This window comes from Salvelinus fontinalis, chromosome 5, assembly GCF_029448725.1.
Source record: "Salvelinus fontinalis isolate EN_2023a chromosome 5, ASM2944872v1, whole genome shotgun sequence".
Taxonomy (NCBI): Eukaryota; Metazoa; Chordata; class Actinopteri; order Salmoniformes; family Salmonidae; genus Salvelinus; species Salvelinus fontinalis.
This window is the reverse complement of record NC_074669.1, coordinates 66,811,821-66,836,104: the sequence shown is the minus strand read 5'-3', so window position 1 is coordinate 66,836,104 and position 24,284 is coordinate 66,811,821. Positions and strand designations below refer to the sequence as shown.

General features: G+C 45.8%; 1 protein-coding gene across 1 annotated transcript; it reads left to right on the top strand.

The window, feature by feature from the left end:
* The first annotated feature begins 796 nt into the window (after window positions 1-796).
* LOC129856058 (leukocyte immunoglobulin-like receptor subfamily B member 3-like) lies at window positions 797-6,638 on the top strand. The gene is made up of 3 exons (XM_055924194.1): window positions 797-1,115; window positions 2,927-3,247; window positions 6,205-6,638. Exons 1-3 carry the CDS (start codon window positions 833-835, stop codon window positions 6,531-6,533), a joined length of 933 nt encoding a protein of 310 aa, XP_055780169.1. The 5' UTR covers window positions 797-832; the 3' UTR covers window positions 6,534-6,638.
* Window positions 6,639-24,284: the final 17,646 nt, after the last annotated feature.

Sequence of the window (24,284 nt, the reverse complement as noted above, 5' to 3'; positions counted from 1 at the left end):
AATCTCACTTCCGGTTAGGAAATGGTCTGTAAAAAGAGTTCTGTTTCACTTAGAGAAATAATTCAAACGTTTTTAGAAACTAGAGACTGTTTTCTATCCAATAGTAATAATAATATGCATATTGTACAAGCAAGAATTGAGTACGAGGCCGTTTAAAAATCATACGATTTTACCCAAAAGTGAAAATAGCACCCCCTGGTCCTCAACATACATTCTTGCACATACAACCTCAATTAGCCCGACTAACCAGTGCCTGTATATAGCCTCGCTACTGTATATAGCCTCGCTACTGTATATAGCCTCTCTACTGTATATAGCCTCTCTACTGTATATAGCCTCTCTACTGTATATAGCCTCGCTACTGTATATAGCCTCACTACTGTATATAGCCTCTCTACTGTATATAGCCTCGCTACTGTATATAGCCTCTCTACTGTATATAGCCTCTCTACTGTATATAGCCTCTCTACTGTATATAGCCTCACTACTATATATAGCCTCTCTACTGTATATAGCCTCACTACTATATATAGCCTTGCCACTGTATATAGCCTCGCCACTGTATATAGCCTCGCCACTCTATATAGCCTCTCTACTGTATATAGCCTCACTATTATTCACTGTCTTTTTACTGTTGTTTTTCCCCCTTACTAATCTATTGTTCACATAATATCTATTATTTACTTAAAAATTGCACTGTTGGTTAGGGCCTGTAAATAAGCATTTCACTGTCAGGTCTACACCTGTTCTATTCGGTGCGCCTGACAAATAAACTTTGATTTGATTTGTTACAGATCACCTGGTTCAGCCTGATATCTCCCTGACTGACTCAATGGGAGGGGTCTCCAGGGGCCACCAGGGGCCCGAGGTGTTCAGGGGCTACAGCTTCACCATCACCTGCTCCACTCAGCCACAGTACCCAGGAGGCTCCTTCCTCCTCACGTTCACCGGCTCCAACAGAACCCAGACCCAGCCAGCTGTCAATCACTCTGCTGCCTTCCTCTTCCCTGCTGCAGATGACTCCCACCAAGGGAACTACAGCTGTGTTTATGAGAATTATGTTTTCTCTCACAACTTCTCCTCTGAAAGCGATCTCCTCTCCCTCACCATCACAGGTAACTGAACATGAACCAGACTTATAACTTTGCCATTGACAGATTTCCCACAGATCTATCTGATGTTGATCAGTCCCCTCATCAAAGGTGTTTCTGTTTGCAGCCTCTCCTCTGCCAGCCTCTCATGATGACTGTTTAGCTTGGAATTCTGCTTTGCAAAATATGATGCAATCTCTATTACACTTAACACTGCCCTTTCCCACCTGGACAAAAGGAACACCTATGTGAGAATGCTGTTCATTGACTACAGCTCAGCGTTCAACACCATAGTACCCTCAAAGCTCATCACTAAGCTAAGGATCTTGGGACTAAACACCTCCCTCTACAACTGGATCCTGGACTTCCTGACGGGCCGCCCCCAGGTAGTGAGGGAAGGTAGCAACACATCTGCCACACTGATCCTCAACACTGGAGCCCCTCAGGGGTGCGTGCTCAGTCCCCTCCTGTACTCCCTGTTCACCCACGACTGCGTGGCCAGGCACGACTCCAACACCATCATTAAGTTTGCAGACGACAGAACAGTGGTATGCCTGATCAACGACAACGACAAGCCTATGGGGAGGACGTCAGAGACCTGGCCGGGTGGTGTCAGAATAACAACCTGTCCCTCAACGTAACCAAGACTAAGGAGATGATTGTGAACTAAAGGAAAAGGAGGACCGAGCACGCCCCCATTCTCATCGACGGGGCTGTAGTGGAGCTGGTTGAGAGCTTCAAGTTCCTTGGTGTCCACATCACCAACAAACTAGAATGGTCCAAACACACCAAGACAGTCGTAAAGAGGGCACGACAAAACCTATTCCCACTCAGGAAACTAAAAGTATTTGGCATGGGTCCTCGGATCCTCAAAAGGTTCTACAGCTGCAACATCGAGAGCATCCTGACTGGTTGCATCACTGCCTGGTATGGTAACTGCTCAGGTTCCGACCGCAAGGCCCTACAGAGGGTAGTGCCAGTACGGCCCAGTACATCACTGGGGCTAAGCTGCACGGTGTCAGAGGAAGGCCCTAAACAATTGTCAACGAACCAGCCACCCCAGTCATAGACTGTTCTCTCTACCACTGCACGGCAAGCGTTACCGGAGGGCCAAGTCTAGGACCAAAAGGCTTATCAACAGTTTTTACCCCCAATCCGTAAGACTCCTGAACAGGTCATCAAATGGCAACCCGGACTTTTAAGCTGCTGGTACTTTCTGTTTATCATATGTGCATAGTCACCTTAACTATACATTCTTTCACATACTACCTCAATTAGCCCGACTAACCAGTGCCTGTATATAGCCTCGCTACTGTATATAACCTCTCTACTGTATATAGCCTCGCTACTGTATATAGCCTCCCTACTGTATATAGCCTCTCTACTGTATATAGCCTCTCTACTGTATATAGCCTCTCTACTGTATATAGCCTCACTACTGTATATAGCCTCTCTACTGTATATAGCCTCTCTACTGTATATAGCCTCCCTACTGTATATAGCCTCCCTACTGTATATAGCCTCTCTACTGTATATAGCCTCTCTACTGTATATAGCCTCTCTACTGTATATAGCCTCACTACTGTATATAGCCTCTGTACTGTATATAGCCTCGCCACTCTATATAGCCTCTCTACTGTATATAGCCTCACTATTATTCACTGTCTTTTTACTGTTGTTTTTTCCCCTTACTAATCTATTGTTCACATAATATCTATTATTTACTTAAAAATTGCACTGTTGGTTAGGGCCTGTAAATAAGCATTTCACTGTCAGGTCTACACCTGTTCTATTCGGTGCGCCTGACAAATAAACTTTGATTTGATTTGTTACAGATCACCTGGTTCAGCCTGATATCTCCCTGACTGACTCAATGGGAGGGGTCTCCAGGGGCCACCAGGGGCCCGAGGTGTTCAGGGGCTACAGCTTCACCATCACCTGCTCCACTCAGCCACAGTACCCAGGAGGCTCCTTCCTCCTCACGTTCACCGGCTCCAACAGAACCCAGACCCAGCCAGCTGTCAATCACTCTGCTGCCTTCCTCTTCCCTGCTGCAGATGACTCCCACCAAGGGAACTACAGCTGTGTTTATGAGAATTATGTTTTCTCTCACAACTTCTCCTCTGAAAGCGATCTCCTCTCCCTCACCATCACAGGTAACTGAACATGAACCAGACTTATAACTTTGCCATTGACAGATTTCCCACAGATCTATCTGATGTTGATCAGTCCCCTCATCAAAGGTGTTTCTGTTTGCAGCCTCTCCTCTGCCAGCCTCTCATGATGACTGTTTAGCTTGGAATTCTGCTTTGCAAAATATGATGCAATCTCTATTACACTTAACACTGCCCTTTCCCACCTGGACAAAAGGAACACCTATGTGAGAATGCTGTTCATTGACTACAGCTCAGCGTTCAACACCATAGTACCCTCAAAGCTCATCACTAAGCTAAGGATCTTGGGACTAAACACCTCCCTCTACAACTGGATCCTGGACTTCCTGACGGGCCGCCCCCAGGTAGTGAGGGAAGGTAGCAACACATCTGCCACACTGATCCTCAACACTGGAGCCCCTCAGGGGTGCGTGCTCAGTCCCCTCCTGTACTCCCTGTTCACCCACGACTGCGTGGCCAGGCACGACTCCAACACCATCATTAAGTTTGCAGACGACAGAACAGTGGTATGCCTGATCAACGACAACGACAAGCCTATGGGGAGGACGTCAGAGACCTGGCCGGGTGGTGTCAGAATAACAACCTGTCCCTCAACGTAACCAAGACAAAGGAGATGATTGTGGACTAAAGGAAAAGGAGGACCGAGCACGCCCCCATTCTCATCGACGGGGCTGTAGTGGAGCTGGTTGAGAGCTTCAAGTTCCTTGGTGTCCACATCACCAACAAACTAGAATGGTCCAAACACACCAAGACAGTCGTAAAGAGGGCACGACAAAACCTATTCCCACTCAGGAAACTAAAAGTATTTGGCATGGGTCCTCGGATCCTCAAAAGGTTCTACAGCTGCAACATCGAGAGCATCCTGACTGGTTGCATCACTGCCTGGTATGGTAACTGCTCAGGTTCCGACCGCATGGCCCTACAGAGGGTAGTGCGAGTACGGCCCAGTACATCACTTGGGCTAAGCTGCACGGTGTCAGAGGAAGGCCCTAAACAATTGTCAAAGACCCAGCCTCCCCAGTCATAGACTGTTCTCTCTACCACCGCACGGCAAGCGTTACCGGAGTGCCAAGTCTAAGACCAAAAGGCTTATCAACAGTTTTTACCCCCAATCCGTAAGACTCCTGAACAGGTCATCAAATGGTTACCCGGACTTTAACGCTGCTGATACTTTCTGTTTATCATATGTGCATAGTCACCTTAACTATACATTCTTGCACATACAACCTCAATTAGCCCGACTAACCAGTGCCTGTATATAGCCTCGCTACTGTATATAGCCTCGCTACTGTATATAGCCTCACTACTGTATATAGCCTCTCTACTGTACATAGCCTCTCGACTGTACATAGCCTCTCGACTGTATATAGCCTCACTACTCTATATAGCCTCTCTACTGTATATAGCCTCTCTACTGTATATAGCCTCACTACTGTATATAGCCTCTCTACTGTATATAGCCTCACTACTGTATATAGCCTCACTACTGTATATAGCCTCTCTACTGTGTATCGCCTCACTACTGTATATAGCCTCGCCACTGTATATAGCCTCTCGACTGTATATAGCCTCACTACTCTATATAGCCTCTCTACTGTATATAGCCTCTCTACTGTATATAGCCTCTCTACTGTATATAGCCTCACTACTGTATATAGCCTCTCTACTGTATATAGCCTCTCTACTGTATATAGCCTCACTACTGTATATAGCCTCTCTACTGTATATAGCCTCACTACTGTATATAGCCTCACTACTGTCTATCGTCTATCTACTGTGTATAGTCTCACTACTGTATATAGCCTCTCTGCTGTATATAGCCACGCTACTGTTATAGCCTCCCTACTGTATATAGCCTCTCTACTGTATATAGCCTCACTACTGTATATAGCCTCACTACTGTATATAGCCTCACTACTGTGTATAGCCTCTCTACTGTATATAGCCTCTCTACTGTATATAGCCTCGCTACTGTTATCGCCTCCCTACTGTATATAGCCTCTCTACTGTATATAGCCTCGCTACTGTCATAGACTCCCTACTGTATTTAACCTCTACTGTATATAGCCTCTCTACCGTATATAGCCTCTCTACTGTATATAGCCTCACTACTGTATATAGCCTCTCTACTGTATATAGCCTCACTACTGTATATAGCCTCTCTACTGTATATAGCCTCGCCACTGTATATAGCCTCTCTACTGTATATAGCCTCGCCACTGTATATAGCCTCTCTACTGTATATAGCCTCACTTCTGTATATAGCCTCTCTACTGTATATAAAATCTCTACTGTCTATCGTCTCTCTACTGTTATAGCCTCTCTACTGTATATAGCCTCGCTACTGTCATAGCCTCCCTTCTGTATTTAACCTCTACTGTATATAGCCTCTCTACCGTATATAGCCTCCCTACTGTATATAGCCTCTCTACTGTATATAGCCTCACTACTGTATATAGCCTCACTACTGTGTATAGCCTCTCTGCTGTATATAGCCTCTCTACTGTATATAGCCTCTCTACTGTATATAGCCTCGCTACTGTTATAGCCTCTCTACTGTATATAGCCTCGCTACTGTCATAGCCTCCCTACTGTATTTAACCTCTACTGTATATAGCCTCTCTACCGTATATAGCCTCTCTACTGTATATAGCCTCTCTACTGTATATAGCCTCGCCACTGTATATAGCCTCGCAACTGTATATAGCATCGCTACTGTATATAGTCTCTCTACTGTATTTTGCCTCGCTGCTGTTATTATTCACTGTCTTTTTACTGTTGTTTTTTCCCCTTACTAATCTATTGTTCACATAATATCTTTTTTTTACTTAAAAATTGCACTGTTGGTTAGGGCCTGTAAGTAAGCATTTCACTGTCAGGTCTACACCTGTTGTATTCGGGGGCGCATGACAAACAAACTTTGGTTTGATTTGTTACAGATCACCTGGTTCAGCCTGATATCTCCCTGACTGAATCAATGGGAGGGGTCTCCAGGGGCCACCAGGGGCCCGAGGTGTTCAGGGGCTACAGCTTCACCATCACCTGCTCCACTCAGCCACAGTACCCAGGAGGCTCCTTCCTCCTCACGTTCACCGGCTCCAACAGAACCCAGACCCAGCCAGCTGTCAATCACTCTGCTGCCTTCCTCTTCCCTGCTGCAGATGACTCCCACCAAGGGAACTACAGCTGTGTTTATGACAATTATGTTTTCTCTCATAACTTCTCCTCTGAGAGTGAGCTCCTCTCCCTCACCATCACAGGTAACTGAACATGAACCAGACTTATAACTTTGTCATTGACAGATTTCCCACAGATCTATGTGATGATGATCAGTCCCCTCATCAAAGGTGTTTCTGTTTGCAGCCTCTCCTCTGCCAGCCTCTCACGATGACTGTATAGCTTGGAAGTCTGCTTTGCACAATAGATCACTCAGTCAAGAAGGAATCAAATACAATTTAAATATCCCAGAATGCTTTTGTATGTGAGTGTTATCTCAGTGAACGTCTCTACTCACTACCACTGTCACATGTCATGTTATTGTCATATCTAAATGAGGAAAGTAGTTGAGGAGCTACGTTTTCTTTTTCTCTCCTCTTGTTCCAGATGTCCTGCTTAAGCCTGATATCAACATATGTTGTCTCAGTGACTGTAGGTCCACTACTCATGTTGCCCTGTGAGGGAGGGTGGCTGGCACTGTTACATGCTGATGTTATTGTCATATCTATAGGAAACTAGTTGAAGAGGTTTTTCTTCTTCTCTTTTATTGTTATAAAATATAATGGCGCCTGAAGACATGGCAGCAGTTTTACGGGCGACTAACCAGTTGTACTCTTATGAGGGGGGTGTTTGTGTTATTTGTAACTTATTTTGTACATAATGTTTCGCCACCATCTCTTACGGCAAGAAAGAGCTTCTGGACATCAGGACATCAGGACATCAGGACATCTGGACATCAGGACATCAGGACATCAGGACATCTGGACATCAGGACATCAGGACATCAGGACAGCGATCACTCACCTCGGATTAGACTGAGATGTTTTCTTCAACAAGCAGGAAGCACAGGATATACTGCTACACCCGACAAGGCCCACAGGATATACTGCTACACCCGACAAGGCCCACAGGATATACTGCTACACCCGACAAGGCCCACAGGATATACTGCTACACCCGACAAGGCCCACAGGATATACTGCTACACCCGACAAGGCCCACAGGATATACTGCTACACCCGACAAGGCCCACAGGATATACTGCTACACCCGACAAGGCCCACAGGATATACTGCAACACCCGACAAGGCCCACAGGATATACTGCTACACCCGACAAGGCCCACAGGATATACTGCTACACCCGACAAGGCCCACAGGATATACTGCTACACCCGACAAGGCCCACAGGATATACTGCTACACCCGACAAGGTCCACAGGATATACTGCTACACCCGACAAGGCCCACAGGATATACTGCTACACCCGACAAGGCCCACAGGATATACTGCTACACCCGACAAGGCCCACAGGATATACTGCTACACCCGACAAGGCCCACAGGATATACTGAGAACACAAGACAAGGCCCACAGGATATACTGAGAACACAAGACAAGGCCCACAGGATATACTGCTACACCCGACAAGGCCCACAGGATATACTGCTACACCCGACAAGGCCCACAGGATATACTGCTACACCCGACAAGGCCCACAGGATATACTGCAACACCCGACAAGGCCCACAGGATATACTGCAACACCCGACAAGGCCCACAGGATATACTGCTACACCCGACAAGGCCCACAGGATATACTGCAACACAAGACAAGGCCCACAGGATATACTGCTACACCCGACAAGGCCCACAGGATATACTGCTACACAAGACAAGGCCCACAGGATATACTGCAACACCCGACAAGGCCCACAGGATATACTGCTACACCCGACAAGGCCCACAGGATATACTGCTACACCCGACAAGGCCCACAGGATATACTGCTACACCCGACAAGGCCCACATCCCCATTATTGACAATAGAAAGAGACGCAGGTACAGAGGACACAGAGGTGCCTCGTAAGGATCCACAGAAGGCGAGTGGGAAAGCTGCCGTTACCGTCAATATTACTCGCCAACATACAATCATTGGACAATAAATTAGACGACGTACGAACACGAATATCCAACTGCACATCAATAACTGTAACATCTTATGTTTCACGGAATCGTGGCTGAATGATGACATGGATATTCAGCTAGCAGGATATACGCTGCACCAGCTAGATAGAACAGCACAGTAAGACGAGGGGGGCGGTCTGTGCATATCTGTGAACAACAGCTGGTGCACGAAATCTAAGGAAGTCTCTAGATTTTGCTCGCCTGAAGTAGAGTATCTTATGATAAACTGTAGACCACATTATTTGCCAAGAGAGTTTTCATCTATACTCTTCGTGGCTGTTTATTTACCACTACAGACGGATGCTGGTACTAAGACCGCACTCAGTCAGCTGTATAAGGAAAAGAGCAAACAGGAAACCGCTCACCCAGAGGTGGCGCTCCTAGTGGCCGGAGACTTTAATGCTGGGAAACTTAAATCAGTTTTACCTAATTTCTATCAACATGTTAAATGCGCAACCAGAGTGAAAAAAACTAGATCACCTGTACTCCACACACAGAGACACATACAAAGCTCTCCCTTGCCCTCCATTTGGTAAATCTGACCACAATACTATCCTCCTGATTCCTGCTTACAAGCTAAAATTAAAGCAGGAAGCACCAGTGACTCGGGTTTTTTAAAAAGTGGTCAGATGAAGCAGATGCTAAACTACAGGACTGTTTTGCTATCACAGACTGGAACATGTTCCGGGATTCTTCCGATTGCATTGAGGAGTACACCACATCATTTACTGGCTTTATAAATATCTTCATCAGGGACATCATCCCCACAGTAGCTGTACGTACATACCTCAACCAGAAGCCATGAATTACAGGAAACATTCGCACTGAGCTAAAGGGTAGAGCTGCCGCTGTCAAGGTGCTGGACTCTAACCCGGAAGCTGATAAGAAATCCTGCTATGCCTCCGACGAACCATCAAACAGGCAAAACGCCAATACAGGGCTAAGACTGAATCGTACTACACCAGCTCCAACGCAGGGCTTGTGGCAGGGCTTGCAAACTATTACAGACTACAAAGGAAGCACTTCCGCAAGCTTCCCAGTGAGAGGAGCCTAAAAGATGAGCTAAATCACTTCTGTGCTCGCTTCGAGGCAAGCCACACTGAGGCATGCATGAGAGCACCAGCTGTTCTGGATGACTGTGTGATCACGCTCTCAGTAGTCGATGTGAGTAAGACATTTAAACAGGTCAACATTCACAAGGCCGCAGAGCCAGACAGATTACCAGGATGTGTGCTCCGTGCTTGTGCTGACCAACTGGCAGGTGTCTTCACTGACATTTTCAACATGTCCCTGATTGAGTCTGTAATACCAACATGTTTCAAGCAGACCACCATAGTCCCTGTGCCCAAGAAGACTAAGGCAACCTGCCTAAATGACTACAGACCCGTAGCACTCACGTCCGTAGCCATGAAGTGCTCAGTAGTTTCCCACTCAGGAAACTAAAAAGATTTGGCATGGGTCCTCAGATCCTCAAAAGGTACTACAGCTGCATCATCGAGAGCATCCTGACTGGTTGCATCACTGCCTGGTATGGTAACTGCTCAGCCTCCAACCGCAAGGCCCTACAGAGGGTAGTGCCAGTATGGCCCAGTACATCACTGGGGCTAAGCTGCACGGTGTCAGAGGAAGGCCCTAAACAATAGTCAAAGAACCAGCCACCCTAGTCATAGACTGTTCTCTCTACCACCGCACGGCAAGCGTTACTGGAGGGCCAAGTCTAGGACCAAAAGGCTTATCAACAGTTTTTACCCCCAATCCGTAAGACTCCTGAACAGGTCATCAAATGGTTACCCGGACTTTTACGCTGCTGGTACTTTCTGTTTATCATATGTGCATAGTCACCTTAACTATACATTCTTGCACATACTACCTCAATTAGCCCGACTAACCAGTGCCTGTATATCCTGTCTAGCCCTTCATCTTGTGAATCCAGCCAACATGTCCGATTTATAAAATGTTTTACAGCGAAAACACCACGTATATTTATGTTAGCTCACCACCAAATCCAAAAAAAGCACAGACATTTCTTTCACAGCACAGGTACTTTCACAAAACCCCCAAATAGAGATAGAATTAATCACTAACCTTTGAAATTCTTCATCAGATGAGTCATATAACATCATGTTACACAATACATTTATGTTTTGTTCGATAATGTGCATATATATATATATAAAAAATCTCAGTTTACATTGGCGCGTTACGTGCAGTAATGTTTTGATTACAAAACATCTGGTGATTTTGCAGAAATACTCATAATAAACATTGATAAAAGATGCAAGTGTTATTCACATAATTAAAGATAAACTTATCCTCTATGCAACCGCTGTGTCAGATTTCAAAATAAACTTTACGGAAAAAGATTCATCTGAGAACGGCGTTTAGAGCACAATCCAGCCAAAGAAATAGTTGCCATTTTGGCGTCAACAAAAGCTACAAAAACACTATAAATATGCACTTACCTTCGAATAACTTCATCAGAAGGCACTCCCAGGATTCCCAGATCAACAGAAATGACTGAAAGGTTCCATAAAGCCCATCATTTAGCCACTTGTTGTTAGTATGTTCAGCCCAGGAATCCATTTTCATGACGCACGAGAAATCCCTCCTGATAAAAACTCAAAAAGTTCCGTTACAGGTCGTAGAAACAGGTCAAATGATGTTTGCAATCCATATTTAGTATGTGTTTTACATGAATCATCAATAAGGATCCAACCGGAGAATTTCATTGTCTGAAGAAAGAGCATTGGAACGAGAGCTCTCTCTCTCCCTCGCTCGCAAATCCAGACTGAGAATTCTGACGACCACTCACTAAAACAGCTCCTATGAGCCCCTCCTTTATAGTAGAATAATAAGACTAAAATCTAAAGACGGCGACATCTAGTGTTTTGAAAATCGAGTTCTCATTTCCTGTTTTGACCTCTTCTCAGGTTTTTGTCTGCCAAATGAGTTCTGTTATACTTACAGAAATAATTCAAACAGTTTTAGAAACTTCAGGGTGTTTTCTATACAATAGTAATAATAATATGCATGTATTACCTTCTGGGACAGAGTAGGAGGAAATTTCGTTTGGGCAGGCAATTTGTTCAAAGTGGAAACACTGCCCCCTATCCCGATGAAGATATAGCCTCTCTACTGTATATAGCCTCGCTACTGTATGTAGCCTCTCTACTGTATATAGCCTCACTACTGTATATAGCCTCACTACTGTATATAGCCTCACTACTGTATATAGCCTCTCTATTATATATAGCCTCTCTACTGTATATAGCCTCACTACTGTATATAGCCACTCTATTGTATATAGCCTCTCTACTGTACATAGCCTCTCTACTGTACATAGCCTCTCTACTGTATATAACCTCTCTACTGTATATCACCTCTCTACTGTATATCGCCTCTCTACTGTATATAGCCTCTCTACTGTATATAGCCTCTCTACTGTATATAGCCTCTCTACTGTATATAGCCTCTCTACTGTATATAACTTCTCTACCCCTATATAGCCTCTCTACTGTAAATAGCCTCTCTAGTGTATATAACCTCTCTACTGTATATAGCCTCTACTGTATATAACCTCTCTACTGTATATAGCCTCTCTACTGTCTCTACTCTCTACTGTATATAGCCTCTCAATTGTTCCAAGATGGCGTAGCAGTCAGACGTCTTTGTCCTGTCGTGTCCCTTGTATGTATCGTTTTACATCTTTTTCGTCGCATATCCTTTAAAATATTTTGCTAAACCTCAACATCTAAATACTCAACTGCAACCCGCCTCACCCAATGTGGCGTGGATCTGCTTTTTTTCCCTAAAGTATTTAGATTTACTTCGGATCTGGAATTCCTCGACTGAAGCTAGCCAGCTAACTACCAGCTATCAGTCAGCAAACCATTGCCAGCGGTCATCAGCTAACCTTCAGCTCGGAAAGCTCTCGCCAGTTCGAACAACGTGACTCTAATCAGAGCATAACGGACCTGTTATTTTTATCCCCGGATTCCTACCGCAAACTGAACATTTTCATCTGGATCTTCACAACTAGCTAACCGCAATCCCGGATGACTACTCCTGGCTAGCGTTTCCATCCCAGAGCAAGCACCAATTAGCTTGAAGCTAGCCCGGCCAGGGCTCCTGTGCTACCACCAAAGTATACTCCTGGGCTATAATATCCAGACCCCTTCTACAGCCGGTACGGGGCACGGAACCCCGCAGATCCCCTACGACTGGAATACCGACATAATCTGCCCGAGGATTCCAACAGGCCCCTCAGGCGCGACGCCCGCTGAAGGCCAATTATGCTAACCAGCTAGGCCTGCTAGCTACCTAGAGCTACTTGGAACCCTACTAATTCCACGACTAGTATATCGACGTCACCGCACGAAGAGGCAAAAACAGACTTACCCCTATCGCGACGTCCCCCAAAGGCTAACTTTCTAGCCCCTGCTATCTGCTTGCTTGCTAACCCGGTCTGCTAACTGCTAGCTTGCCTGCCCGGTCTGCTAACTGCTAGCCCTTGGTAACTGCTTGCTTGCTAACCCGGCCTGCTAACTGCTAGCTTGCCCCAGTCTACTAGCTGCTAGCTTGTTTAGCCCCGGCCTACTAACTGTTAGCTTGTTAGCATCGGCCTGCTAACCGTCTGAATCGACGTGTCCCCAGCCAGCCCAACCACTCACTGGACCCATATGTTCACTTGGCTACGCATGCCTCTCTCTAATTTCAATATGCCTCGTCCATTACTGTCCTGGTTAGTGAGTACTGTCTTATTTCACTGTACAGCCTCTAGCCCTGCTCAATATGCCTTAAACAACCATGTTGTCCCACCTCCTACATATGCGATGACATCACCTGGTTTAAACATCTCTAGAGACTATATCTCTCTCCAGCTTGGCCGGGGTATCCTGGAATGACATTGACCTCATCCCATCAGTAGATGATGTCTGGCTATTCTTTAAAAGTGCCTTCCTCACCATCTTAAATAAGCATGCCCCTCTCAAAAAATGTAGAACTAGGAATAGATATAGTCCTTGGTTCACTCCAGACCTGTCTGCCCTTGACCAGCACAAAAACATCCTATGCCGTTCTGCATGAGCATCGAATACCCCCTGTGATATGCAACTTTTCAGGGAAATTAGGAACAAATATACACAGGCAGTTAGAAAAGCTAAGGCTAGCTTTTTCAAACAGAAATTTGCATCCTGTAGTACTAACTCAAAAAAGTTCTGGGACACTGTAAAGTCCATGGAGAATAAGAGCACCTCCTCCCAGCTGCCCACTGCACTGAGGCTAGGAAACACTGTCACCACCGATAAATCCACTATAATTGAGAATTTCAATTAGCATTTCTCTACGGCTGGCCATGCTTTCCACCTGGCTACAACTACCCCGGTCAACAGCCCGGCACCCTCCACAGCAACCCACCAAAGACCCCACCATTTCTCCTTTACCCTAATCCAGATAGCTGATGTTCTGAAAGAGCTGAAAAGTCTGGACCCCTACAAATCAGCCGGGCTAGACAATCTGGACCCTCTCTTTCTAAAATAATCTGCCGAAATTGTTGCAACCGATATTACTAGCCTGTTCAACCTCTCTTTCGTATCGTCTGAGATTCCCAAAGATTGGAAAGCTGCCGCGGTCATCCCCCTCTTCAAAGGGGGGGACACTCTTGACCCAAACTGCTACAGACCTATATCTATCCTACCCTGTCTTTCTAAGGTCTTCGAAAGCCAAGTTAACCAACAGATTACTGACCATTTCAAATCCCATCATACCTTCGCCGCTATGCAATCTGGTTTCCGAGCTGGTCATGGGTGCACCTCAGCCACGCTCAAGGTTCTAAACGACATCATAACCGCCATCGATAAGAGACATTACTGTGCAGCCGTATTCATCGACCTGGACAAGGCTTTCGACTCTGTCAATCACTGTATTTTTATCGGCAGACTCAACAGCCTTGGTTTCTCAAATGATTGCCTCGCCTGGTTTACCAACTACTTCTCTGATAGAGTTCAGTGTGTCAAATCGGAGGGCCTGTTGTCCGGACCTCTGACAGTCTCTATGCTCTATGGGTGTGCCACAGGGTTCAATTCTCGGGCCGTCTCTCTTTTCTGTATACATCAATGATGTTGCTCTTGCTGCTGGTGAGTCTCTGATCCACCTCTACGCAGACGACACCATTCTGTATCAAATCAAATCAAATCAAGTTTATTTTATATAGCCCTTCGTACATCAGCTAATATCTCGAAGTGCTGTACAGAAACCCAGCCTAAAACCCCAAACAGCAAGCAATGCAGGTGTAGAAGCACGGTGGCTAGGAAAAACTCCCTAGAAAGGCCAAAACCTAGAGAGGAACCAGGCTATGAGGGGTGGCCAGTCCTCTTCTGGCTGTGCCGGGTGGAGATTATAACAGAACTATGCCAAGATGTTCAAAATGTTCATAAGTGACAAGCATGGTCAAATAATAATCATGAATAATTTTCAGTTGGCTTTTCATAGCCGATCATTAAGAGTTGAAAATAGCAGGTCTGGGACAGGTGGCGGTTCCATAACTGCAGGCAGAACAGTTGAAACTGGAATAGCAGCAAGGCCAGGTGGACTGGGGACAGCAAGGAGTCATCATGCCCGGTAGTCCTGACGTATGGTCCTAGGGCTCAGGTCCTCCGAGAGAGAGAAAGAAAGAGAGAAGGAGAGAATTAGAGAGAGCCAAGATTTTCAAAATGTTCATAAATGACAAGCATGGTCAAATAATAATCAGGAATTAATGTCAGTTGGCTTTTCATAGCCGATCATTAAGAGTTGAAAACAGCAGGTCTGTGACAGGTAGCACATCCGGTTCCATAACCCCTACCTGTACACTTCTGCCCCCTCCTTGGACACTGTGTTAACTAACCTCCAGACGAGCTTCAATGCCATACAACTCTCCTTCCGTGGCCTCCAACTGCTCTTAAACGCAAGTAAAACTAAATGCATGCTATTAAATCGATCACTGCCCGCACCTGCTCGCCCGTCCAGCATCACTACTCTGGACGGCTCTGATTTAGAATACGTGGACAACTACACATACCTGGGTGTCTGGTTAGACTGTAAACTATCCTTCCAGACTCACATTAAGCATCTCCAATTCAAAATTGAATCGGCTTCCTATATCGCAACAAAGCCTCCTTCACTCATGCTGCCAAACATACCCTCGTAAAACTGACCGATCCTCGACTTTGGTGATGTCATCTATAAAATAGCCTCCAAAAACACACCAAAACACACCGTTTTGTCACCAAAGCCCCATACACTACCCACCATTGCGACCTGTACGCTCTCGTTGGTTGGCCCTCGCTTCATACTCGTCGCCAAACCCACTTTTGGTCGTCTTTCCTTCCAAAAATCTCTGAAGCTGGAGACTCATATCTCCCTCATTAGCTTTAAGCACCAGCTGTCAGAGCAGCTTACAGATCACTGCACCTGTACATAGCCCATCTGTAAACAGCCCATCTATCTATCTATCTATCTACCTACCTCATCCCCATACTGGTATTTATTTATTTATTTTGCTCCTTTGCACCCCAGTATCTCTACCTGCACATTCATCTTCTGTCGATCTACCATTCCAGTGTTTAATTGCAATATTGTCATTACTTCGCCACCATGGCATATTTATTTCCTTAACTTACCTCATTTGCACTCACTGTATATAGACTTTTTGTTTTCTTTTGTTCTACTGTTTTATTGACTATGTTTTGTTTATTCCATGTGTAACTCTGTGTTGTTGTATGTGTCGAATTGCTTTGCTTTATCTTGGCCAGGTCGCAGTTGTAAATGAGAACTTGTTCTCAACTTGCCTACCTGGTTAAATAAAGGTGAAATAAATAAATACAAATAAAACTGTATATAGCCTCTACTGTATATAACCTCTCTACTGTATATAACCTCTCTACTGTATATAACCTCTCTACTGTATATAGCCTCACTACTGTATATAACCTGTCTACTGTATATAGCATCTCTACTGTATATAGCATCTCTACTGTATATAGCCTCTACTGTATATAACCTCTCTACTGTATATAACCTCTCTACTGTATATAACCTCTCTACTGTATATAACCTCACTACTGCATAAAGCCTCTCTACTGTATATAACCTCTCTACTGTATATAACCTCTCTACTGTATATAACCTCTACTGTATATAACCTCTACTGTATATAGCCTCTACTGTATATAGCCTCTACTGTATATAGCCTCTACTGTATATAGCCTCTACTGTATATAGCCTCTACTGTATATAGCCTCTCTACTGTGTATAACCTCTCTACTGTATATAGCCTCTCTACTGTATATAGCCTCTCTACTGTATATAGCCTCTACTGTATATAGTCTCACTACTGTATATAGTCTCACTACTGTATATAGTCTCACTCACTACTGTATATAGCCTCTCTACTGTATATAGCCTCTCTACTGTATATAGTCTCACTACTGTATATAGTCTCACTACTGTATATAGTCTCACTACTGTATATAGTCTCACTACTGTATATAGCCTCTCTACTGTATATAGCCTCTCTACTGTATATAGCCTCTCTACTGTATATAGCCTCTACTGTATATAACCTCTCTACTGTATTTTGCCTCACTATTGTTATTATTCACTGTCTTTTTACTGTTGTTTTTTCCTCTTACTAATCTATTGTTCACATAATACCTGTCACGCTCCTGACCTTATTTCCTTTGTTTAGTCTTTGTTTAGTTGGTCAGGACGTGAGCTGGGTGGGTATATTCTATGTTTTGTGTCTCATTGGTTTAGGTGTGTCTGATTGGCCTGATATGGTTCTCAATCAGAGGCAGGTGTTTTACGTTGTTTCTGATTGGGAACCATATTTAGGTAGGCTGTGTTCACTGTTTGTTTGTGGGTGATTGTTCCTGTTCATTGCGTTCTTTGTTTTCACTAGGTTCACAGGTTCAGGTCTGTAGCGTCGTTGGTTTCATTCTGTTTATTGTTTTGTTCGTGTTTAATAAGTGTTCCAATAAGTATGGAAACGTACTACGCTGCGATTTGGTCCTCCTCTCTTCCATCCAACGACGAAAGACTTTACAATACCTATTTTTTACAACTTTATTTTAGAGTTTTTATGAACAGTAAATTAGCTTCAACTGGTGGGGGGATTTATACACACCCCATTTAGTCATACCCTAGGTTTAGCTGTATTTCTACACACCCCATTTAGCCATACCCTAGGTTTAGCTGTATTTCTACACACCCCATTTAGCCATACCCTAGGTTTAGCTGTATTTCTACACATCCCATTTAGCCATACCCTAGGATTAGCTGTATTTCTACACACCCCATTTATCCATACCCTAGGTTTAGCTGTATTTCTACACATCCCATTTAGCCATACCCTAGGTTTAGCTGTATTTCTACACATCCCATTTAGCCATACCCTAGGTTTAGCTGTATTTCTACACACCCCATTTATCCATACCCTAGGTTTAGCTGTATTTCTACACACCCCATTTAGCCATACCCTAGGTTTAGCTGTATTTCTACACATCCCATTTAGCCATACCCTAGGATTAGCTGTATTTCTACACACCCCATTTATCCATACCCTAGGTTTAGCTGTATTTCTACACACCCAAACTACTTGATGTGTCTATGGGACAGAGGAGCATCCTGACGGTTTGCATCACTGCCTGGTATGGCAACTGATCGACCTCTGACCGCATGACACTATAGAGGGTAGTGCGTACGGCCCAGTACATCACTGGGTCAAGCTGCCTGCCATCCAGGACATCTATACCAGGCGGTGTCAGAGGAAGGCCATAAAAATGGTCAAAGACTCCAGTCACCCTAGTCATAGACTGTTCTCTCTTCTACCGCACGGCAAGCGGTACCGGAGCACCAAGTCTAGGTCCAAGAGGCTTCTAAACATCTTTTACACCCAAGCCATAAGACTCCTGAACATCTAATCAAATGGCTACCCAGACTATTTGCATTGTCCCCCCCTTCGCCTACGCTGCTGCGACTCTCTGTTATTATCTATGTATAGTCACTTTAATAACTCTACCTACATGTACATATTACCTCAATAACCTTGACACCGGTGACCCGCACATTGACTCTGCACCGGTACCCCGGTACCACTAGTGCCCTCTCAACCAGCTGGCTACACTAGTGCCCTCTCAACCAGCTGGTTACACTAGGGCCCTCTCAACCAGCTGGCTACACTAGTGCCCTCTCAACCAGCTGGCTACACTAGGGCCCTCTCAACCAGCTGGCTACACTAGGGCCCTCTCAACCAGCTGGCTACACTAGTGCCCTCTCAACCAGCTGGCTACACTAGAGCCCTCTCAACCAGCTGGCTACACTAGGGCCCTCTCAACCAGCTGGCTACACTAGTGCCCTCTCAACCAGCTGGCTACAACAGTGCCCTCTCAACCAGCTGGCTACACTAGTGCCCTCTCAACCAGCTGGCTACACTAGTGCCCTCTCAACCAGCTGGCTACACTAGGGCCCTCTCAACCAGCTGGCTACACTAGGGCCCTCTCAACCAGCTGGCTCCACTAGGGCCCTCTCAACCAGCTGGCTCCACTAGTGCCCTCTCAACCAGCTGGCTCCACTAGTGCCCTCTCAACCAGCTGGCTACACTAGTGCCCTCTCAACCAGCTGGCTCCACTAGTGCCCTCTCAACCAGCTGGCTACACTAGGGCCCTCTCAACCAGCTGGCTCCACTAGTGCCCTCTCAACCAGCTGGCTACACTAGGGCCCTCTCAGTCAGCTGGTTCCACTAGGGCCCTCTCAGCCAGCTGGTGTCTGTAGGAGAGCGTGAGCTGTGTGTACAAAAAGTAGAAGTACAAATGTCAAGGGAAATGAACTAAAGTGATAAATCTAGTCCTAGGTTTTATTTACTGTGGTGTTTGTTCTCCACTGGTTACCCTGGTCTCATCACAACAGGTCACACATTCTGCTGACATGATTGAACACTGTGGTATTTCACCTAACAGATACGGGAGCTTGTCAATATTATATTTGTTTTCAAATTATTTTGGGGTCCTTGTAATCTGAGGGAAATATGTGTCTCTTATATCGTTGTACATTTGGCAGGAGGTTAGAAAGTACAGCTCAGTTTCCACCTCATTTTGTGGCAGTGGGCACATAGCCAGTCTTCTCTCTGCCTGTTTCAATCCTTTCTCAATAGCAAGGCTATGCTCACTTCATTTGTATATTGTTCCTGAGAGACTCACCTTTCCATAGTGGGGTCATGTTAGTGTGTCCTAGATCAAACCAACCTGTATGTGTTCCTGAGAGACTCACCTTTCCATAGTGGGGTCATGTTAGTGTGTCCTAGATCAAACCAACCTGTATGTGTTCCTGAGAGACTCACCTTTCCATAGTGGGGTCATGTTAGTGTGTCCTAGATCAAACCAACCTGTATGTGTTCCTGAGAGACTCACCTTTCCATAGTGGGGTCATGTTAGTGTGTCCTAGATCAAACCAACCTGTATGTGTTCCTGAGAGACTCACCTTTCCATAGTGGGGTCATGTTAGTGTGTCCTAGATCAAACCAACCTGTATGTGTTCCTGAGAGACTCACCTTTCCATAGTGGGGTCATGTTAGTGTGTCCTAGATCAATACAACCTGTATGTGTTCCTGAGAGACTCACCTTTCCATAGTGGGGTCATGTTAGTGTGTCCTAGATCAAACCAACCTGTATGTGTTCCTGAGAGACTCACCTTTCCATAGTGGGGTCATGTTAGTGTGTCCTAGATCAATACAACCTGTATGTGTTCCTGAGAGACTCACCTTTCCATAGTGGGGTCATGTTAGTGTGTCCTAGATCAATACAACCTGTATGTGTTCCTGAGAGACTCACCTTTCCATAGTGGGGTCATGTTAGTGTGTAGTCCAAACGGTTCTGACACTACAGACAGAAGTTGGCAGATTGACTGTACGACTTCAGACGATGCTTATGGGGTCGTAGAGCAAAACGGAGAACATCATCGTGTTCCTGAGTCTCATCTTTCCACAGTTTACAGGCCAAACTGATCGGACGTTACAGATTTCCACACGGCCGCAGAAATGGTAGGCTAAAGGTTAAATTGTAAATGAAAAGAGCATCTACCAAACATGGATTGTGTGTGTGGGGGTACAGAGATGTGGTAGTCATATAATAATCATGCTGTGGTCTACATTTAGTTCATCATCAAGCAGACCAGATCATTAGAGATGGTGGGAGAGCCTGTTAGGCTGTTTAAAATGGAACAATATCATTTATATACTGTAGCATGAGACTAATACCTCTATATACATTTAACAGGATTTGAGGGACGTTTTCTTAATTGTTTTATAATAAATATATATAATACATTTTCACTGAGACGTCATGGCGTGTCCATCAATTTAAATCCCAACTTGTAAGGAAAGTATAAATAATAAAAATCCACAATGTATTGGACAGGCCTATGAGGTGTAAAGGTCTGTCTTTCCAAGACATTCTGTTCATCTGCAAGCAGACCTGATGATTCTAGATGGTGGGAGAGCCTGTTATTTAAAATGGAAGAATAGAACTTACTGTAGCCTATATAATGTAACAATGACAATAATCCCTTCATATATACTGTAGTTGAAGGTTATTTTAGTGTCATAAAAAGTGTTTCTACACCTGCATTATTAGCTGTTTGGGGTTTTAGGCTGGGTTTCTGTACAGCACTTCGAGATATTAGCTGATGTACGAAGGGCTATATAAAATAAAATTGATTGATTGATTAAAACAAATCAGGATGTTTGGTGGATGGATTCAATGTAGATTTTCTGCTGTGTATCGAGGGGTTTATATGAAAGTGGTAGATTTGTAATTCTTTACAAGAAAAAGTGCTGGATTACTTTTCTTTGGGTGACCTCAGGCTACGGTCTTTGACAATTCAGCTACTTTGTTAACAGTCCTACAACTGTCACCTCATGTAACAACTGATTTACTTAACCAAAGGCACATCTCAATATGTGGTCCAGGTGCCTTAGTTTTCCTATAAAAACCTGTGTCCAAACTCAGCATTAAATAGTATCTAATCAGAATAGTGTACAGAGATAAGTTATTGCACCTATTGAAATGTAATGTGTTTTTTAGTGTTTATTCTGTTGCATTAAAAAAGTCACTGTTGCCTATTAGATCAATATCAGTGTGAACACGTCTGATTGGACTAGATCCATGTTGAGGTGAGACACGTCTGATTGGACTAGAGCCATGTTGAGGTGAGACACGTCTGATTGGACTAGATCCATGTTGAGGTGAGACACGTCTGATTGGACTAGATCCATGTTGAGGTGAGACGTCTGATTGGACTAGATCCATGTTGAGGTGAGACGTCTGATTGGACTAGATACATGTTGAGGTGAGACACGTCTGATTGGACTAGATCCATGTTGAGGTGAGACACGTCTGATTGGACTAGATCCATGTTGAGGTGAGACTCGTCTGATTGGACTAGATCCATGTTGAGGCGAGACACGTCTGATTGGACTAGATCCATGTTGAGGCGAGACACGTCTGATTGGACTAGATCCATGTTGAGGCGAGACACGTCTGATTGGACTAGATCCATGTTGAGGCGAGACACGTCTGATTGGACTAGATCCATGTTGAGAGGGGAGGGGTTAAAGACAAGAGGGTGAGAAGAGGAGATGAAGGGGGAAGAGGAGGAGAAGAGATGCGGGAAAGAGGAGAAGAAGTGGGGGAAAGAGGAGAAGAAGTGGGGGAAAGAGGAGAAGCGGTGGGGGAAAGAGGAGAAGAGAGGGGGAGGAGAAGAGAGGGGGAGAAGAGGTGGGGAGAGGAGAAGAGAAGAGAAGAAGGGGGAGAAGAGGTGGGGAGAGGAGAAGAGAAGAGAAGAAGAGGGAGAAAAGGAGAAGAGAGGGGGAGAAGAGGGGGTAGAGAGGGGAGAAGAAAAATGAGAGGAGGAGAGGATTGGAGAGGGGAAGAGGGGCAGAAGTGGGGAAGGGGAGGAGAAGAGAGGGTTGGAAAAGATGAGAGGGTAGAAGAGTGGGAGAAGAGGGGCAAAAGAGAAGAGAGGGGGGGGTGTGGAGAGCGGGGACAGGGAGAAGAGAAGGGGGGAGAAGATTAGAAGAGAGGTGAGGAAGAGAAGGGGGAGAGGAGAAGAGAAGATGGGGGAGAAGGGGGAGGAGAAGAGATGGGGGAAGGGGGAGAAGAGAGGGGGAGAAGAGAAAAGGGAGAAGAGAAGAGATGAGGAGAAGAGAGGGGGAGAAGAAGGGTAGAGGTGGAGAAGAGGAGAAGAGAGCGGGATAAGACGAGAGAGGAGAGGGTTGGAGAAGATGAGAGGGAGAGAAGAGGGGGAGGAGAGGGGGAGAAGAGAAGAGTAGATGAGATAGAGAAGGGGGGAGAAGATTAGAAAAGAGGTGGAGAAGAGAGAGGAAGAGAAGGGAGAGGGGAGAAGAGAAGATGGGGAGAAGAGAGGGGGGAAAGAGGAGAAGAGCTGAGGAGAAGAAGGGTAGAGGTGGAGAAGAGGAGAAGAGAGGGGGATAAGAGGAGAGGGGGAGAAGAGTAGAGGGGGGAGGGAGAGCGGGGTGGAGAAGGGAGGGGCAGAAGAGGAGAAGAGAGGGAGAGAAGTGGAGAGGGGAGAAGAAAAGTGAGAGGAGAAGGGGAGAGAAGATGAGGGAGAATGAGAGGGGGAGAAGAGGAGAATAGTGTCAAAAGAGGAGAAGAGAGGGGCAGAAGTGGGGAAGGAGAAGAGAGAAGATGATAGGTGGAGAAGAGGAGAGGGGGAGTGGAGAGGGGGGAAAGAGGAGAAGAGAGGGGGAGGTGTGGAGAGGGGGGAGAATAGGGGAGGGGGAGAAGAGTAGATGAGATGGGAGAGTGAGGAGAGGTGCAGAAGAGGAGAGCGGAGAGAGGTGGAGAAGAGAGAGGAAGATAAGGGAGAAGAGAAGAGGGGAGAGGAGAGAAAGGGGGAAAAGAGGAGAGGGTGAGAAGCAGAGAATTGAGGAGAGGAGAAGAGATGGGGGAAAGAGGAGAAGAGATGGGGAGAAGAGGAGAAGAGATGGGGATAAGAGGAGAGAAGAGATGAGGAGAGGGGGAGAAGAGTAGAGGGGAGGAGAGAGGGAGAGCTGGGAGGAGAAGGGAGGGGCAGAAGAGGGGGAGAAGTGGAGAAGGGAGAAGAAAAGTGAGAGGAGAGGACAGGGGGAGAAGAGGACAGGGGGAGAAGAGGAGAGGGGCAGAAGAGGAGAGGGGGAACAGAGGAGAAGAGAGGGGGAACAGAGGAGAAGAGAGGGGGAACAGAGGAGAAGAGAGGGGGAACAGAGGAGAAGAGAGGGGGAACAGAGGAGAAGAGAGGGGGAACAGAGGAGAAGAGAGGGGGAACAGAGGAGAAGAGAGGGGGAACAGAGGAGAAGAGAGGGGGAACAGAGGAGAAGAGAGGGGGAACAGAGGAGAAGAGAGGGGGAACAGAGGAGAAGAGAGGGGGAACAGAGGAGAAGAGAGGGGGAACAGAGGAGAAGAGAGGGGGAACAGAGGAGAAGAGAGGGGGAACAGAGGAGAAGAGAGGGGGAACAGAGGAGAAGAGAGGGGGAACAGAGGAGAAGAGAGGGGGAACAGAGGAGAAGAGAGGGGGAACAGAGGAGAAGAGAGGGGGAACAGAGGAGAAGAGAGGGGGAACAGAGGAGAAGAGAGGGGGAACAGAGGAGAAGAGAGGGGGAACAGAGGAGAAGAGAGGGGGAACAGAGGAGAAGAGAGGGGGAACAGAGGAGAAGAGAGGGGGAACAGAGGAGAAGAGAGGGGGAACAGAGGAGAAGAGAGGGGGAACAGAGGAGAAGAGAGGGGGAACAGAGGAGAAGAGAGGG

Excerpts from the sequence above, each read along its gene's own strand:
- LOC129856058 (XM_055924194.1), top strand. The coding sequence starts at position 833 with ATGGGAGGGGTCTCCAGGGGCCACCAGGGGCCCGAGGTGTTCAGGGGC. Across the intron at positions 1,116-2,926 it reads CCTCTCCCTCACCATCACAG|ATCACCTGGTTCAGCCTGAT; the intron begins GTAACTGAACAT and ends GATTTGTTACAG. Across the intron at positions 3,248-6,204 it reads CCTCTCCCTCACCATCACAG|ATCACCTGGTTCAGCCTGAT; the intron begins GTAACTGAACAT and ends GATTTGTTACAG.